General features: G+C 35.6%; 1 protein-coding gene and 1 long non-coding RNA gene across 9 annotated transcripts in view; one reads left to right on the plus strand and one right to left on the minus strand.

The window, feature by feature from the left end:
* The window catches only part of RDX (radixin), a 141,833-nt gene that overhangs the window by 39,595 nt on the left and 83,383 nt on the right, over positions 1–18,855 (plus strand). For all 8 annotated transcript variants that reach the window (XM_056794430.1, XM_056794431.1, XM_007494866.3 and 5 more), the window contains 2 exons: positions 2,556–2,639; positions 5,838–5,933. In XM_056794430.1, the coding sequence (XP_056650408.1) occupies positions 2,556–2,639; positions 5,838–5,933 (180 nt within the window). The remainder of the gene's footprint in view (positions 1–2,555; positions 2,640–5,837; positions 5,934–18,855) is intronic.
* LOC107652431 (uncharacterized) overlaps positions 1–18,855 on the minus strand; it is an 83,716-nt gene that overhangs the window by 37,804 nt on the left and 27,057 nt on the right. The window lies entirely within an intron of this gene.

Consider the following 18,855-nt stretch of genomic DNA (forward strand, 5'->3'; position numbering starts at 1 on the left):
CTTTTTGGAGTATATGTCTAATGGTATCACTGGGCCAAAAGGTATGCCATGCCTGGCTTAGTTACTTCTCGACTAGTTCCAAATTGCTTCCCAGATTGACTAGATAAATTCACAATTTCCTTAACAGAGCATTAGTGTGCTTGTTGATCTGGAGTCTCCAGTTTATGAAACAGTTCAGGCCAGCCATTCCTCTCTAGGCACCTTTCTTGACTTCTTTCTCCATCATCTTTCATATTTTGGAAGATGCCTTTATCTCTCTTGTACTCTCATTGCAAATAGCCTTAAGCCTTTGCTTTTTTTTTTTGCTTCTTATTGATCAGTTCCTTCTAGATCCTCCATTTTGAGGAAAGAATCAAAGGAGCTTTGTTTATTTTTATTTTTTTCATTCCTTTCTGGACCCTGCTCTTCACTATGTAGACTTCTTTCTCTACCATGGCCCCTTATGAGTTCTTCTCCCCTTGCTTTTCAGCTTCATTATACATGTTATTTCCCCCCATGGAATGTAAGCTGCTTAAAAGCAAGAACTGTTTTCTACTTATATTGTATTCCCAGTGCTTAGCACTGTTCCATGGAGATGCTGTAGAATTTCAAAGATTTCAATTGCATATTTTCTTATTAGTAAGGGTACACTAGACTTAGAATATCCACAGGCTTCTGCAGAACCCTGTTCTTCAGAGCACCAGAATGTGTGATGTCTCCCTCCCCTTTCATAAAGTCTTTCTCCATATCTCTAGGATTCTAGCATCTATTTTGGCAATACTATTCTTGATCTTCCTGATCACTATTCACATACCCTTTTATGTCCTTTCTGACTATTTTATGGGAGAACCATACTCCCAGCATCTTTCACATAGACATCTTAACTAGAAATCCCTGTAAACTATATCTTAAATGCATCAGAGAATTTGTTATTTAAAGGAGTCTGGCAGCAAATCGTATAGTAAAATAGTAACTGATACTTATTTAGTTACTTCATTTTGCAAAACTTTTTTTTTCTTTTTCAAAGAAAAGTCCTATAGTTTTACGTGCATTTGATCATCAGAAAAACTCAGTGATATATTATTATTTTTTCCATATGCAGGAACTAAGTCTCCCAGGAGAGATTAAGTGACTTGTTAATGTTAAAATCATTTAGTCAGTTTTGGAGGCAGAATTCAGACCTAATTCTTGTGATTCTAGGTCCAACTGTTCTTACATTATACTGTAGCCTCTCCATAAAGAATTATTTTGTAGTACAAATGGCCAACTAACATCTTTTTTATACGCTGGGATTTGTGTATCCAAACTTTAATATCTTTGTTGAATTCCAGTCCAGGTTCACCAGCTATCTATTCATCTATACCTAGACATTGCATTGGCATCTTAAACTCAGTATATTTAAAATGAAGAAAAAAAATTTTTGTCCCCTAAACTTGTTTCTCCAAATTTCCTTATTCCTTTTGAGGGCATTACCATCTATTCTAGCCTCCCAGTCAATAACTTTAGTTATCCTTGACTTTTCTTTCTCTTTTACTGCTCATATCCAGTTAGTTGCCAAGTCCTGTTGATTTTACCTTCCCAACACCTGCCTTTCTAGGCATACTTTATATTAGTCCCCTAATGCACTCTTTGCAACCTGCTCACTATTCCTGGAAATGGATGTTCAAAGTGTATCAACCTGAAATAAAGAGGACTACTGAAATAACAACTAGGGTCTTTACTAGGCAATTAGGCAAGGATAATGAGATCCAAGATATCAGATAGCACCAAAGTATATGTACTTCTTCTAAGAAGAGTGCTCTGGAAGGACAGCAAGGAGGAGAAGTTAAGTTGTTTTGTAAAATAATCAAAGGCTTGGGAATGATGACATCTGGCTAGAACAATGGGGCTGCTCTGGTATAAGGAATTTCCAGAGATATCAGAATACCTGACTGCACTCAAAAGGCATTAGAAGACTGAAAAGGTAGGGCAGGGGTAGGGGTAGGGGTAGGGGCTCTGGCTAGGTTAGAGGACTTTGAATGTCAGATTATTTTGAATTTGAACCTGGGAGTAATAGGAAGCTTAGATTTTATTGAGTAGGAGGGGTTAACATGATCAGATGTATACTTTAGGAAAGTCACCTTAGTGATTGAATGGAGCATAGATTGGAGTGGAGCAAGACTTGAGGCAGGCAAAACAGAATATGTATAAAAGAAATTTAAATAATGTAAGTGTGGCATTTATATTTCTGAAGTTATTAAAGCTTAAAATTGCACTGAGACTTTTGGGATACTGTATCTCTGAGATAGTAAAGAATTAAAATTAGTTTCACAGAGATTTATTAAATGCAAAGCTATGTGGAGTATTCTATGTTAAGCCTTTGGGTAGGTATTGAGATATATATGATAAGTTTTAGGAAGGAATCCTGCACTATAATAGAGAAGCTTACAATTTAATTTAGTAGAATGTTGCTTAATGATTCTTTACCTATTATAAAAGTTTTTCATGTAAATAGCTTTATAAAAAATAAAAATATTTAACCCAGAATTTAATAGATTTTTTTTTCATTTTGCCCACTTCCCTTTTTGTTATTACAGATCAATGTAAGAGTAACCACTATGGATGCTGAGCTGGAATTTGCTATCCAGCCTAATACAACTGGCAAACAGCTATTTGACCAGGTAATATTTATTACCCATGTACATTTATTTTCAGAATATGACTTTTAATGGTGGGTTCTTAGGTATTATTTTCTGTCTTTTCATTTTAAGCCCATCACTCATGATACTGTTTGTATATTAATCTGTATTTTCTTAACATTTTTGACCATTGGTCACAAGGAACAGGTCTTATTTTATTCTTTTTTTTTCAGTCTTAACTGTAGGATAGTACACATTCACAAAATGAAATTCACTTTATTGAGTGCCTTTTGCAAAGCACTGTGCTACATACTGTGAGACCTATTTCAATAGTCTCTGCTTTGAAGAACTTATAGTCTAATAAGGGAAAGAGATATATAGGAAAAGTTAAAATGCAAAATAGTGTAGGATGATGGTCCAAAATAAAAGGCATATAAGTAAAATCATGTAGATGTTCAAAGAAAGGAGCAATTGCATCTGGCTGGAGTGGTTATAATTAGCTAATATTCTAGTTGAACCTTGAAGAACGGTATAATTTTGAAAAGAGAATGCAAGGTAGTTCACCATGAGCATTATATTTAATTGCTTGTCTACTACCTGGAAGGAGGGTGGTGGAGTAGAAAGAGCTCTTGGTATAATCAGAGGACTTGTGATTGAATACTAGTAGCCTGGCCATTTACTAATATGTATGATCCTAAGCATGTTAATCAATATCATGAAGTCTTTTTTCTTCATCTAGAATATAAAAATTTTGAATTGAAGAAGCATTTAGGGCCCTTCCACCTCTAAATCTATTATTTTGTGACCTAAAATGTCTGGCATTAGACTTAACAATTTTACTAGGTACCTTGATGTCTGGAGTGCCATTTTTATTAGTTAATTGAACACCTTTACAATTCAAAAAATTACATAAATACACTTTAGAAAGGCCTCTTTTATTTTCAAATCTAAAAATTGACCAGCTATGGGCAAACATTAAAGTCCTGGCAGGATTTCTTTAAATTTCTAGTTTTGTATGTTTATTTTGAACATGTATAAAAGTAAGTAAGCAGGCAACACCTTATTAACTGATATTGTAAATATTTTCCCTTTCTGTTCATCCTTTTAGCCCTTCTAATCTAAGTCTTAGTAGAACTGAATTAAATAAAAATTCTGCAGTGTAACAAAATTGCAAATTGAGATTTTTTTGTTTGTTATATCTTTAATGCTGTATGATGAGAAGGGAGAGGAAATTATCTCCTTATCAGAAACTCCTTGGATTAGATACCACAAAAAATGCAGTGCTATTTATTATCTTCATTTAAATGTGATTTTATGCTTTTAAAAATGCTTTGTCACTACATTATTACATATGCAATGCCTCTACTTTGAGGCACCTACTTGATCTTATGTACAGAGTGCTGGGCCTGGAGACAGAAAGACCTGCATATTTTATCCTCTTTGGGCTTTTATAACACTGCTATCTCTTGGTTCTCCTCCTGTCTGCTTGACTACTACTTATTCTGCTTTACTGGATCATCATCCATATCATCCCACCCAACTATTAAAATTCTTCAAGGCTCTGTCTTAGGCCCCTTCTTTTCTCAATATATACTCTCTTGGTGAATTAATTACCTCCCATTGGTTTAATATTCATTCCCAAGCTTCTGACTCTCATATTATATCCAGTCCCTCTCTCCTGAGTTTTTGTGTCATATTACTAATTATCTTTTGGCTATTTCTGGAGTAATCTTAAAATTAACGTGTTCAAAACACATTGTTTCCCCCAAACTTGCCTCTGTTCCAAACTTGAATTGATGGCACCTTTATTCTAATAGTATCCCAGGCTTCTACCCTTTTTGTTATCCTGGACTCCTTATTCACCCTCACCCTACATATCTAATTACATGATGTATTTTACCATTTCTGTATCTTACATTCAGTTCTTTCTCCACTTACATCTAGTGTTCAAGCCTTCATCTCTATTTAGAACATTGTAGTAGCAGCTTAGTTTGTCTTCTTGCTTTTCTTTTCCCACTCTGTCAAACTAATTTTCCTTAACCATAATCTGACCTCCCCCCTATTTAATTCAGTTGTTTTCTTTTTGAATCTAAAATCTTAAGTTTGCTTTTATAATCAAATATGAATTCTACTCTTTAGAATTTAAAGCTCTACAAACCTGGTGCCAAGCTATTTTCTAGCCTTATTGCACATAATTCTCCTTCCTATACAGTGCAATTCAGCTATTTAGCCTTTTTCTCTGTTCTTCATGCACAAAACCCTATGTACATTCTCCTCACTTCTGCCTCCTAGAATACTTTTCTTTCTTGAAGATACAGCTCAAGCTCCATTTTTCTCTGAAACCTTAGTTGCCTTTCCTCTTAAAATAGCTACTTTTTGTTTATTTGTATTTAGCCTTTTTATATTTATTCAATTATATATTTAAATATATCCTTGTTATTGCTCCTTGCAGTATTGCTTAATTTATTGTATTTATTTTTCCATACCTAGCTTAGTACTTTCTATAAGTAGGAACTTAAGAAATGCTTGTTAGTTGATTGATTCATTAAACTTTATTCTGTTCAGTTTAACAAAAAGAATGAGTGCCTATATTCAATGCAGTGGGGATACAGAGACCAAAATGAAAAAATATTTCATGCCCTCAGGGAGCTTATGCTCTGCTTATACAAAATAAAACAAAAAGAGAGCTGAATCACTGAAACAAATGCTTCCATACACTGGAATTCTAATTAGCAATAGATTTGGTCATAAAATGTACATCAAATATGACTTGTAGGTCCAATATATATTTTTGTAGATTGCCTTTTAAATATTTCACAAACATTTATTCTTAAGAATCCAAAAGTGAATCTTTTTGGAAAATATAGAAAAAGTTTGCACTTTGCTTAATGACTGCTACTTCCTTATCTTTTAGCAAATTTGTTGTATATCAAATATTAAGTTCAAGCACAGTCTATCAATTTAGAGTACCTCAAATGGTTTCTGACTTAGAGGCTTGACAGGAAGAGGCTGAGTTTTTTTCAGAAAGTAGTATAAAATTTGACATAACAAATCACAGTTTGCTGACCAGTTATATTTACTGCTCTTTTGAGCACTATTGTGTACTTTTCTAAAGACAGAATAATTCTTCTCTGTGTTGAAAGTATGTTATTACTTCCATTGAACCCTCAAAGAAAAAAAATGTTACCCAGATCCCCTCGGAATGATCAACTGATACTGGTCTCTCCCTTTTTTTTTTAGGTAGTGAAAACAGTTGGTCTGCGTGAGGTCTGGTTTTTTGGACTGCAATATGTAGACAGTAAAGGCTATTCAACTTGGCTTAAGCTAAACAAAAAGGTAAGTTACATGCAAAATTATGATCATTATTATATAAAGGGAACTAGATGTAGTGCCTAGAGTGTCATACTTGGAGTCAGGTAGATGGGAGTTTGAATCCTGCCTCACACCCTTCTAGCTGTGTAACCTTAGTCATATCACTTATCACCTCTCAGCCTTTTCCCCTCACATATAAAATTAGACATAAAATAAGCATCATAATAACACCTACTTTATAGGGTTTCCACATTGTTAAAATTAGATAACATATGTAGAGAACTTAGCAGACCTTAAAGGGCTATATAAATGCCAGCTGTTATTAGATATTATTTTAGATGTTCACTGTTAGTATTTTAGATTAACCACACCTGTTTGGGTATACTAGTTTGTTTGAATTTAAGCTGTATATTTATCTCTCTCAAATTTGTTTAAAGCCTAACTATGACCTGTAATTGTCCTCTGGGGGAAAGAAAATAAGCATTATTAAAATGCCTATTTTGTGAAAGGTATTGTATTAAGTTCAGCATTACAAATACTACCTCATTTGTTCTTCACAACATTAGGGGGTAGATTTTTTCTTTCTTTTTTTTTTGGCAGTTGAGGAAATGGAGAAAAAGAGGTAAGTAACTTGCCACCAGGTCACACAACTAGTAAATATCAGATGTAGGATTTGAATTCATGTCTTCTTGATTTCAGACCCAGAATTCTATTCACTGAAACACTTAGCTCCTTCTTTTGCCTTTTATTTGTTTCATGTGCCTTCTGTGATAAGAGTTTGGAATCCGGTATAGAATTTGTAGTCATTTTCCACAAAATTATTTTTTTCACTTCCCTTTGCTGATAGCCTCTGCCTTTGATATAAACATACCTGATAGAATAATGAAGCTCTTTAAAGATGGTCAAGGTACCATCTAATGCTGACCTTGAAAAAATTATTACATAAACTTTTTGGCATTTTCTTTGTACAAGACTTCCCAATGACACACCACAAATGGGCACATGAAGAATGGGTTTCAAGGGGAAACCACCAAGAATTACAGAACTTTGGAGTTGCATTGCTCCATCCAGTGTTCTCATCCAAATCTCTTTTCTTTTTCTGAGATGGCCAGTTCTGTAGCAATAATATATATATATATTTTTGTAAATGAATTATTCTTTTTTTTCCAATTTTTTTAAAATTTTAAACATAATTTTATTTGGTCATTTCCAAACATTATTCACTGGAAACAAAGATCATTTTCTTTTCCTCCCTCCCCCCCCCTCCCACCACCTTTCCCTCTCTCATAGCCGACACAGGATTCCACTGGTTATCACGTGTTCTTCACTCGAACCCATTTCCCTGTTGTTGGAATTTGCATTAGAGTGTTCATTTAGAGTCTCTCCTCAGTCATATCCCCTCCAACCCTGTAGTCAAGCAGTTGCTTTTCATCGGTGTTTTTACTCCCACAGTTTATCCTCTGCTTGTGGATAGTATTTTTTAGATCCCTGCAGATTGTTCAGGGACATTGCATTGACACTAATGGAGAAGTCCGTCACCTTCGATTGTACCACAATGTATCAGTCTCTGTGTACAATGTTTTCCTGGTTCTGCTCCTTTCGCTCTGCATCACTTCCTGGAGGTTGTTCCAGTTTCCATGGAATTCCTCTACTTTATTATTCCTTTTAGCACAATAGTATTCCGTCACCAACATATACCACAATTTGTTCAGCCATTCCCCAATTGATGGGCATCCCCTCGTTTTCCAATTTTTGGCCACCACAAAGAGTGCAGCTATGAATATTCTTGTACATGTCTTTTTCCTTATTATCTCTTTGGGGTATAAACCCAGCAGTGCTATAGCTGGATCAAAGGGCAGACAGTCTTTTATAACCCTTTGGGCATAGTTCCAAATTGCCCTCCAGAATGGCTGGATCAATTCACAACTCCACCAGCAATAAATTAGTGTCCCCACTTTGCCACATCCCCTCCAGCATTCATTACTTTCCTTTGCTGTCATGTTAGCCAATCTGCTAGGTGTGAGGTGATACCTCAGAGTTGTTTTGATTTGCATCTCTCTGATTATAAGAGATGTAGAGCACTTTTTCATGTGCTTATTAATAGTTTTGATTTCTTTGGCTGCGAACTGCCTGTTCATGTCCCTTGCCCATTTGTCAATTGGAGAATGGCTTGATTTTTTGTACAATTGATTTAGTTCTTTATAAATTTGAGTAATTAAACCTTTGTCAGAGGTTTTTATGAAGATCGTTTCCCAATTTGTTGCTACCCTTCTGATTTTGGTTACATTGGTTTTGTTTGTACAAAAACTTTTTAATTTGATGTAATCCAGATTATTTATTTTGCATTTTGTAACTCTTTCTAATTCTTGCTTGGTTTTGAAGTCTTTCCCTTACCAAAGGTCTGACATGTATACTATTCTGTGTTCGCCTAATTTTCTTATAGTTTCCTTCATTATGTTCAAGTCATTCACCCATTTTGAATTTATCTTGGTGTAGGGTGTGAGGTGTTGATCTAAACCTAATCTTTCCCACACTGTCCTCCAATTTTCCCAGCAGTTTTTATGAAATAGTGGATTTTTGTCCCAAAAGCTGGGATCTTTGGGCTTGTCTTGCTGTCTTGCTGTCTTGCTGAGGTTGCTTGCCCCCAGTCTATTCCACTGATCCTCCTTTCTGTCTCTTAGCCAGTACCAAATTGTTTTGATGCCCGCTGCTTTATAATATAGTCTGAGATCTGGGACTGCAAGACTCCCTTCCTTTGTATTTTTTTCATTATTTCCCTGGATATCCTTGATCTTTTGTTCTTCCAAATGAACTTTGTTATAGTTTTTTCTAAATCAGTAAAAAAAATTTTTGGAAGTTCAATGGGTATGGCACTAAATAGATAGATGAGTTTGGGTAGGATGGTCATTTTTATTATATTGGCTTGTCCTACGCATGAACAGTTAATGTTCTTCCAATTGTTCAAGTCTAGTTTTAGTTGTGTGGAAAGTGTTTTGTAGTTGTGTTCATATAGATCCTGTGTTTGTCTCGGGAGATAGATTCCTAAGTATTTTATTTTGTCTAAGGTAATTTTGAATGGGATTTCTCTTTCTAGTTCCTGCTGCTGAGCTGTGTTGGAATTATATAGAAATGCTGATGACTTATGCAGGTTTATTTTGTACCCTGCAACTTTGCTAAAGTTGTTGATTATTTCGATTAGCTTTTTGGTTGAATCTCTAGGATTCTTTAAGTAGATCATCATGTCATCTGCGAAAGAGTGATAATTTGGTCTCCTCCTTGCCTATTTTAATGCCTTCAATTTCTTTTTCTTCTCTAATTGCTACTGCTAGTGTTTCTAATACAATGTCAAATAATAGAGGTGATAATGGGCATCCTTGTTGCACTCCTGATCTTAATGGGAATGGATTTAGTTTATCCCCAATGCAGATGATATTAGTTGATGGTTTTAGATATATATTGTTTATTATTTTTAGGAATGACCCTTCTATTCCTATGCTTTCTAGTGTTTTTAGTAGGAATGGGTGTTGTATTTTATCAAAGGCTTTTTCTGCATCTATTGAGATAATCTTGTGGTTCTTGTTGGCTTGCTTGTTGATGTGGTCAATTATGTGGATAGTTTTCCTAATGTTGAACCAGCCCTGCATCCCTGGTATAAATCCTACTTGATCATAGTGGATGACCCTTCTGATCACTTGCTGGAGTCTTTTTGCTAGTATCCTATTTAAGATCTTTGCATCTATATTCATTAGGGAGATTGGTCTATAATTTTCTTTCTCTGTTTTTGGCCTGCCTGGCTTTGGAATTAGTACCATGTTTGTGTCATGAAAGGAGTTTGGTAGAACTCCCTCTTTGCTTATTATGTCAAATAGTTTGTATAGTATTGGAGTTAGCTGTTCTTTGAATGTTTGATAGAATTCACTGGTGAATCCATCAGGCCCTGGGGATTTTTTCTTAGGAAGTTCTTTGATGGCCTGTTGGATTTCTTTTTCTGATATGGGATTATTTAAGAAAACTATTTCTTCTTCTGTTAGTCTAGGCAATTTATATTTTTGTAAATATTCATCCATATCACTCACCTAGGTTGGTATATTTATTGCCATATAGTTGGGCAAAGTAGTTTTTAATGATTGCTTTAATTTCCTCTTCATTGGAGGTGAGATCCCCCTTTTCATCCTTGATGCTGTTAATTTGCCTTTCTTCTTTCTTTTTTTTAATTAGATTGACCAGTACTTTGTCTATTTTGTCTGTTTTTTCAAAGTACCAGCTTCTAGTCTTGTTTATTAGCTCAATAGTTCTGTCACTTTCGATTTTATTAATTTCTCCCTTAATTTTTAGGATCTCTAGTTTGGTTTTCTTCTGGGGGTTTTTAATTTGTTCGTTCTCAAGTTTTTTGATTTGCATTTCCAATTCCTTGATCTCTGTCCTCCCTAATTTGTTAATATATGCACTCAGGGATATGAATTTTCCTCTAAGTTTTGCCTTGGCTGCATCCCATAAGGTTTGAAAGGATGTCTCACCATTGTCATTTTCTTCAACAAAATTAATTGTTTCTATGATTTCTTCTCTATCCAATTTTGGAGTATCATATTATTTAATTTCCAATTAATTTTTGATTTGGCTCTCCATGTACCCTTTCCGATCAATATTTTTATTGCTTTATGATCTGAAAAGGTTGCATTTATTTTTTTTTCCTTTTCTGCATTTGAGTGCTATGTTTCTGTGACCTAGTGTATGATATATTTTTGTGAATGTGCCATGTGGTGCTGAGAAGAAGATGTATTCCTTTTTGTCCCTATTTATTTTTCTCCATAAGTCTATTAACTCTAATTTTTCTAAGATTTCATTCACCTCTTTTACCTCTTTCTTATTTATTTTTTGGTTTGATTTATCTAAATTTGATAGTCGTTGGTTCAAGTCTCCCACTAATATGGTTTTACTGTCTATTTCCTCCTTCAATTTTCCTAGTTTCTCTATTAAAAATTTGGATGCTATACCATTGGGTGCATACATGTTGATTAGTGATATTTCCTCATTGTCTATACTCCCTTTTAGCAGAATATATTTACCTTCCCTATCCCTTTTGATCAGGTCTATTTGTGCTTTGGCTTTGTCAGATATCATGATTGCAACTCCTGCCTTCTTTCTATCAGTTGAGGCCCAAAAGGTCTTACTCCAACCTTTAATTCTAACCTTGTGAGTGTCAACCCGCCTCATATGTGTTTCTTGAAGACAACATATGGTAGGGTTTTGGGTTCTAATCCACTCTGCTATTTGTCTACGTTTTATGGGTGAGTTCATCCCATTCACATTCAAAGTTATGATTGTCATTTGTGGATTCGCTGGCATTTTGATATCTTCCCCTAGTTCTGACCTTTCTTCTTTAACTATTTCCTTTTGAACCAGTGATTTACTTTAGGTCAGTCCCCCTAGTCCCCTCCCTTTAAGATGCTTCCCTTTCTAGCCCCTCCCTTTTTATTCTCCCTTCCCCTCCCCCCTCTCGTTCCCTCCCTTTTTATACTCCCTCCCCCTTCCCATCCTTAATTTTCCTTTCTTTCTTGCCCTAATGGATAAGATTAGAATTCAGGATCCCACTGGATCTAGATGTTCTTCCCTCTCAGATTTGATTTCACTGAGAGTAAGGTTTAAGTAACTCCACTTCACGCTCTCTTCCTCTCCTTCTCATATGAGAGTTCTTCCCCTCCCCTTCCCATGTGTATCTTCATATGGGAAAAATTATTCTATTAAGTCCCCCCCCTATTTCTTGAAGTAAATCTTAGTATTATCGACGGTTCCCCCCCTCCCTTTTCCTTTCTTTGCCCCCACTTTCCCCAAATCTTCTTAATGCCCCAATCTTTCCCTATGCATGTTTCTTCTAACTACTCTTATGATGCATACAATTTTTGAGAGTTACACAAAACATTTTCCCCACATATTAATATATATAATTTGATGTAAATGTAGTCCTTATAGGAGAGAGTTTGACTTAAAGAAAAAGATAAGATTTATCTCCTTTTACCTTTCTTTCATATTTACCTTTTCATGTTTCTCTTGCTTTCTGTGCTTGGATATCACATTTTCCACTAAGTTCTGGTCTTTTCTTAGCAAATGCTTGGAAATCTTCTATTTTGTTGAATACCCATACTTTCCCCTGGAAGTATATAGTCAGTTTTGCTGGGTAGTTGATTCTTGGTTGGAGACCCAGCTCTCTTGCCTTTCTAAATATCGTGTTCCATGCTTTGTGGTCTTCTTAGTGTGTTAGCCGCTAAGTCATGTGTGATCCTTATGGGAGCCCCCTTATATCTGAAGCTCCTCTTCTTGGCTTCTTGTAGGATTTTCTCCTTTTCTTGGAAGCTCTTGAATTTGGCAATTCCATTCCTAGGGGTTGTCTTTTGGGGATTTAGTATAGAGGGTGTTCTATGAATCCTTTCTACTTCTATTTTACCCCCTTGCTCCAGAACGTGGGGGCAATTTTCTTTTATAATCTCCTGTAGAATAATATCGAGTTTATTGTTTATCTCTGTTTTTCTGGGAGACCGATAATTCGGAAGTTTTCTCTTCTCCCTCTGTTTTCCAGATCTGTGACCTTCTCAGTGAGATATTTTATGTTTTCTCCTAATTCATTAATTTTTTGGGTTTGCTTTATTGATTCTTGCTGTTTTATGATCTCACTTCCTTCGAGTTGCTTAATTCTGGTTGTTAGGGACTGGTTTTGCTTTTCAGCTTTGTCTGCCCTTCTATTGGATGCTTTGAGCTCTTTTTCCAATTGAGCAGTCTTATCTGTCAGACTGCTGATATCTTTCTCCCATTTTTCTTTCCAGGTTTCCATCTTTTGGATAAGTTCCAGTTTGAGATTTTCCAGAGCTTATTGATAGTTTACATTTTGGGAGGCATGTTTTGATTTTTTTTGGATTTCCTCCTCATTCTCCTCTTTTCCTTGGGTACTTCCACCATAAACGTTTTCAATAGTCATCTTTTTCCCTTTCTTCCTGGAGGCTTGATTTTGGGCCATGTGAGCCATCCCTTTGGTGGTTTTATTCCCCTTTCCTTTTTGGTCTGGGGTCTGGGTGATATGGGTGGTTTTTCTGTGAATTTAGGTTTCCTCAGACTAGTTCTTCCCAGCCTCCGAGGTTTCTTAGAGCGCTGGGCCCCTGATCACAGCCACACTGCCCAGGTGTTCAGCTCCGCCCAGATAATCAGCGAGTGGTCCGCCCCTGGTGTTTAGCTCCGCCCAGATGTTCAGCGCAACCACCCCAAGTACAGCTCCGTGGACCCTCCTGCTCCACGCTGAGTTCTCCCGTGAATCTGCCCTGTGGTGTTTTTTCCTGGCAGTCCCCAGATCCCAAGGACCCTGGAGTGCCCCCCCCCCAGACAGAGACGTTCCCCACTCACTCGCTGTCCCAGTGAGCGCTCAGGTAGCTCACTCTGGTTTGGTGGGGGAGGTGGAGTGGGGGAAGGGCGGCTCAGTTCACTTTTCTGTGCAAGCTTTTTTTCCTTCTTATTATAGTGTGGAAATGTTCAAACCCTTCGCCTCTGTGGGATACTGGGGTGTCCTGTTCCACCAAAGTTGATTTTTATGCTCCTTTGATGTAGTCTATTTTGTTCGGTGCCAGGGAGAGGAAGCGTGTGGCATCTAGATTGCAGCCATGATTACCCGGAAGTCCTGCAGCCATGATTACCAGGAAGTCCTGTAGCAATAATATTTTAAGCTAATCCATAACTAACAATAGTCCATACCTTCAGGCTCCTTCTGTTTTTTATTGTACTTACAGTTAGTTTCAGAATGATAACAAGGCTGTTGCATCCTTTAAAGTTTTTTGTTGTACTTGCTTTTCTGCTTCTTCCTGTTCTACTCATTAATACTTAGCTTCTCTAGTTATTAAATAACCTGAAAATCTGTGAACAATACTTGCCTGATACCTCCATAGGCTTCAGGGAACTCCCCTTATCTTTGGGTAAGTCATCTTTGAGCTGTAAGTGCAATTTCATGTTTCATCCTAAATTCTTAACATTCATTGTTCAATTTATTATTTTATTTTAGAGGGAAGTCTGATTCTTTATTTTGGCAAAGTTTTTAAGTTTTGCTTAGCAAATCAGTAGTAGGGCCAACAATAGCGTAGCAGAGAGAAAAATGATTAGAATTTTTTTAACATTGACAGTTAAATCACTGATATCATTACATGTTCTTCTAGAATGCTGCTTTCACTTTTTGTTAGAGTAATGTCTTCCATGTCATGTTCAACTAGGGTTGGTTATGGTTCAACTAGGTTGCAAGAATATCTTAAATTAATTTATTTAAGGCCTTTTGTTTATGTCTTAATATCATAGTCATTTCCCTCTGTCTCATTCCCCTTCTAATCCTCTCATGTAAGAAACTGATTGACAGCAACTTCATTTTACAGTTTGATTTAATTGAACAAACATTTGTAAAGCAGCTACAATGTGCAAGGCATTATTTTTGCTGCAGGAGTTACTAAGCCATCTTTCTTTCTCAATATATGTATACACACACACACACTCTGTTGTCTTGGGCTTCTTGTAGCTTATTATCTAATGCAGAAAAGTTTGATATAGGTATAGTGTTTTAACAGCAAAAGAGCTCTGAACAATGTATTCTAATAGAATTTGAGGAGGGAGAAACCAGTTTTAGCTGACACTATTAGGTGAAGAGTTAGTTTTATAAAGAAATTTTTTCTATGCTAGGCCTTGAAGGAAGAGAAGGATTTTTTCACTCAGGGATATAGAAAAAGTATGTTTTTAGGCATGGGGTAGGTAGGAGCAGAGTAACATGTGAAGGAAAGTGAGGGTAGCTAGTCATCCCATTTAGTTGAAATATGGAGTATCTGGAGGGGTATTGTTATAAACTTGGGTTAGAAAAGTAGATATAGCCATATTATGAAGGACCTTAAATGCCAAGCTCTTAAGTAAGTTTTCCCCCCTAAGACAGTGAAGAATTGTTGAAGATTTTTGAGCAGTCAGGCCAGTGAATTAGAAAGATTATTTTGGTAGCTGTGTGAAGGATAAACCAGACAAGGAAAAGATCAGTCAAGAGATTAGTTATGAGGTTTAAGTGTTCTAGTTAAAAAGTTAAAAAGGCATTGTGTCAGTATGGGTGGAAGGGGCGATTCAAGAAGTGTTATTGAGAAAGAATCTACATAATTCAGTAGCTGAATAGACATAAATTATGAGGTGGAAGGGAGTTTAAACTGGCTCCAAGATGTCCATACTGAGTAGGAGGAGCTATGGTACCATAAACAGAAATAGGCAAGTTGGGAAATTAGGCATATTGGGCATGGTAATTAGATGATGGGTTCAGTTTTGGATGCACATGGTTCATCAAATTGGTTATTTTTAGGAGGCAGTTGGAAATTCAGGACCAGAATGGAACTAATATATATTTGGAGAATTATCTATATAGGGAATCTAATGAAAATGTCAGCTTAGGTGACATAGTGGATAGAGCACCTAGACTGGAGTTGGGAAGACTCATCATCTGAGTTCATGTCTAGCCTGAGAAACTAGCTGTGTGACCCTGGGCAATGTCACTTAACACTGTTTATCTTAGTTTTCTCTGCTGTAAAATAAAATGGAGAATGAAATGACAAAATATTCCAGAATCATTGCCAAAAAACCCCAAATGGGGTCACAAAGAATTGAGCATTAATGACCTAACGAAACAACAACACCACAATTAGAATAGCTAAATGCATATTTTTCATATGGTAATTTAGGAAATTTTTTTTTTACTATGTAACTACTTTTTCCTCCTCTTTTTAAAGAGGTTAATTTAGGGACAAAACCTATATTTGTAGTAAATCCTATAAAAGTAGTTACTTTAAAATCATTGTCTTTTGAAGTTTTTTTTTTAATTTTATTTAGTCAATTTAGAAAATTATTCCTTGGTTATAAGAATCATTTTCTTTCCCTCCCTCCCCTCCACCCACTCTTTCCATAGCCTACACACAATTCCACTGGGTATTACATGTGTCCTTGATCAGAACCTATTTTCATGTTGTTGGTGTTTGCACTAGGATGTTCATTTAGAGTATATCCCCAATCATATCGCCCTTGACCCATGTGATCCAGCAGTTGTTTTTCTTTGGTGTTTCTACTCCCACAGTTTTTCCTTTGAATGTGGATAGTGTTTTTTCTCATAGATCCCTCCAGGTTGTTCAGTATCACTGCATTGTCACTAATGGAGAAGTCCATTACATTCAATTGAACCACAGTGTATTCATCTCTGTGTATAATGTTCTCCTGGTTCTGCTTCTTTCACTCTGCATCAATTCCTGGAAGTCATTCCAGTTCCCATGGAATTCCTCCACTTTATTATTCCTTTAAGCACAATAGTATCCCACCACCAACATATACCACAATTTGTTCAGCCATTCCCCAATTGAAGGGCATCCCCTCATTTTCCAATTTTTGGCCACCACAAAGAGTGCAGCTATGAATATTCTTGTACATGTCTTTTTCCTTATTATCTCTTTAGGTTACAGACCCAGCAGTGCTATGGCTGGATCAAAGAGCAGACAGTCTTTTAGTGCCGTTTGGGCATAATTCCAAATTGCCCTCCAGAATGGTTGGATCTATTGACAACTCCATCAGCAATGCATTAATGTCCCCACTTTGCCACATCCCCTCCAGCATTCATTACTTTCCATAGCTGTCATATTAGTCAATCTGCTAGGTGTGAAGTGATACCTCAGAGTTGTTTTGATTTGCATCTCTCTGATTATAAGATATTTAGAAATTTTTTCATGTGTTATTAATAGTTTTGATTTCTTAAACTAAAAATTGCCTATTCATGTCATTTGCCCATTTATCAATTGGAGAATGACTTGATTTTTTGTACAATTGATTTAGCTCTTTATAAATTTGAGTAATTGGACCTTTGTCAGAGGTTTTTGTAATGAAGATTGTTTCCTAATTGGTTGCTAACCTTCTAATTTTGGTGGCATTGGTTTTGTTTGTACAAAAACTTTTTAATTTGATGTAATCAAAATTATTTATTTTGCATTTTGTATTTTTTTTCCTAGCTCTTGCTTGGTTTTAAAATCTTTCCCTTCCCAAAGGTCTGACATGTATACTATTCTATGTTCACCTAATTTACTTATCGTTTCCTTCTTTCTATTCAAGTCATTCACCCATTATGGGTTTATCTTGGTATAGGGTGTGAGATGTTGATCCAAACCTAATCTCTCCCACACTGTTTTCCAATTTTCCCAGCAGTTTTTTATCAAATAGTGGATTATGGTCCCCAAAGCTGGGATCTTTGGGCTTATCATAGACTGTGTTGCTGAGGTCACTTACCCCAAGTCTGTTCCACTAATCCTCCTTTCTATCTCATAGCCAGTACCATATTGTTTTGATGATCACTGCTTTATAGTATAATTTGAGATCTGGAATTGCAAGGCCACCTTCCTTTGCTTTTTTTTTTCCATTATTTCCCTGGATATCCTTGTTCTTTTGTTCTTCCAAATGAACTTTGTTATTTTTTTTCTAATTCAGTAAAAAAGTTTTTTGTTAGTTCAATGGGTATGGCACTAAATAAGTAAATTAAAGATTGTCATTTTTATTATGTTAGCTCATCTCACCCATGAGCAATCGATGTTTTTCCAATTGTTTAGATCTAGTTTTAATTGTGTGGAGAGTGTTTTGTAGTTGTGTTCATATATTTCCTATGTTTGTCTCAGCAAATAGATTCCTAAGTTCTTATATTGTTATGGTGATTTTAAATGGAATATCTCTTTCTAATTCTTGCTGTTTAGATGTGTTGGATATATATAGAAATGCTGATGACTTACATGGGTTTATTTTGTATCCTGCAACTTTGCTAAAGTTGTTGATTATTTCCACTAGCTTTTTGGTTGATTCTCTAGGATTCTTTAAGTAGACCATCATATCATCTTCAAAGAGTAATAGCTTGGTCTCCTCATTGCCTATTTTAATACCTTCAATTTATTTTTTTCTCTAATTGCTATTGCTAGTGTTTCTAGTACAATGTTAAATAATAGAGGTGATAATGGACATCCTTGTTTCACTCCTGATCTTATTGGGAAGGCTTCTAGTTTATCCCCTTTGCAGATGATGTTAGCTGACGGTTTTAGATATATAGTGTTTATTATTTTTAGGAAAGATCCTTCTATTTTTAAGGCTTTTTCTGCATATATTGAGATAATCATATGATTTTTGTCAGTTTGTTTGTTAATATGGTTAATTATGTGGATGGTTTTCCTAATATTGAACCATCCTTGTATTCCTGATATAAATCCTTCCTGGTCATAATGAATAACCCTCGTGATCACTTGCTGAAGTCTTTTTTGCTATTATTCTATTTAAGATTTTTGTATCTATGTTTATTAAATAGATTGGTCTATAGTTTTCTTTCTCTGTTTTTGACTTGCCTAGCTTTGGAATCAGTACCGTATTTGTGTTGTAAAAGGAATTTGGTAGAACTCCTTCTTTGCTTATTCTGCCCAATAGTTTGTATAATATTGGGATTAGTTGTTCTTTGAATGTGTGGTAAAATTCGTTTGTGAATCCATCTGGTCCTGGGGATTTTTTCTTAGTAAGTTTTTTGATGGCTTGTTCAATTTCTTTTTCTGATATGTGCTTGTTTAGGTAATTTATTTCTTCCTCTGTTAGTCTAGGCAATTTATATTTTTGTAAATATTCATCCATATCACCTAGATTGCCATATTTATTGCCATATAATTGAGCATAATAATTTTAATGATTGCCTTAATTTCCTCTTCATTAGAGGTGAGGTCTCTCTTTTCATCTTGGGTACTGTCAATTTGGTTTTCTTCTTTCCTTTTTTAAATTAGATTGACCAGTACTTTGTCTATTTTATTTGTTTTTTTCAAAATACCAGCTTCTAGTCTTATTTATTAAATCAATAGCTCTTTGACTTTGGATTTTATTAATTTTGCCTTTGAGTTTTAGG

The sequence above is a fragment of the Monodelphis domestica genome, chromosome 4 (assembly GCF_027887165.1).
Source record: "Monodelphis domestica isolate mMonDom1 chromosome 4, mMonDom1.pri, whole genome shotgun sequence".
NCBI lineage: Eukaryota > Metazoa > Chordata > Mammalia > Didelphimorphia > Didelphidae > Monodelphis > Monodelphis domestica.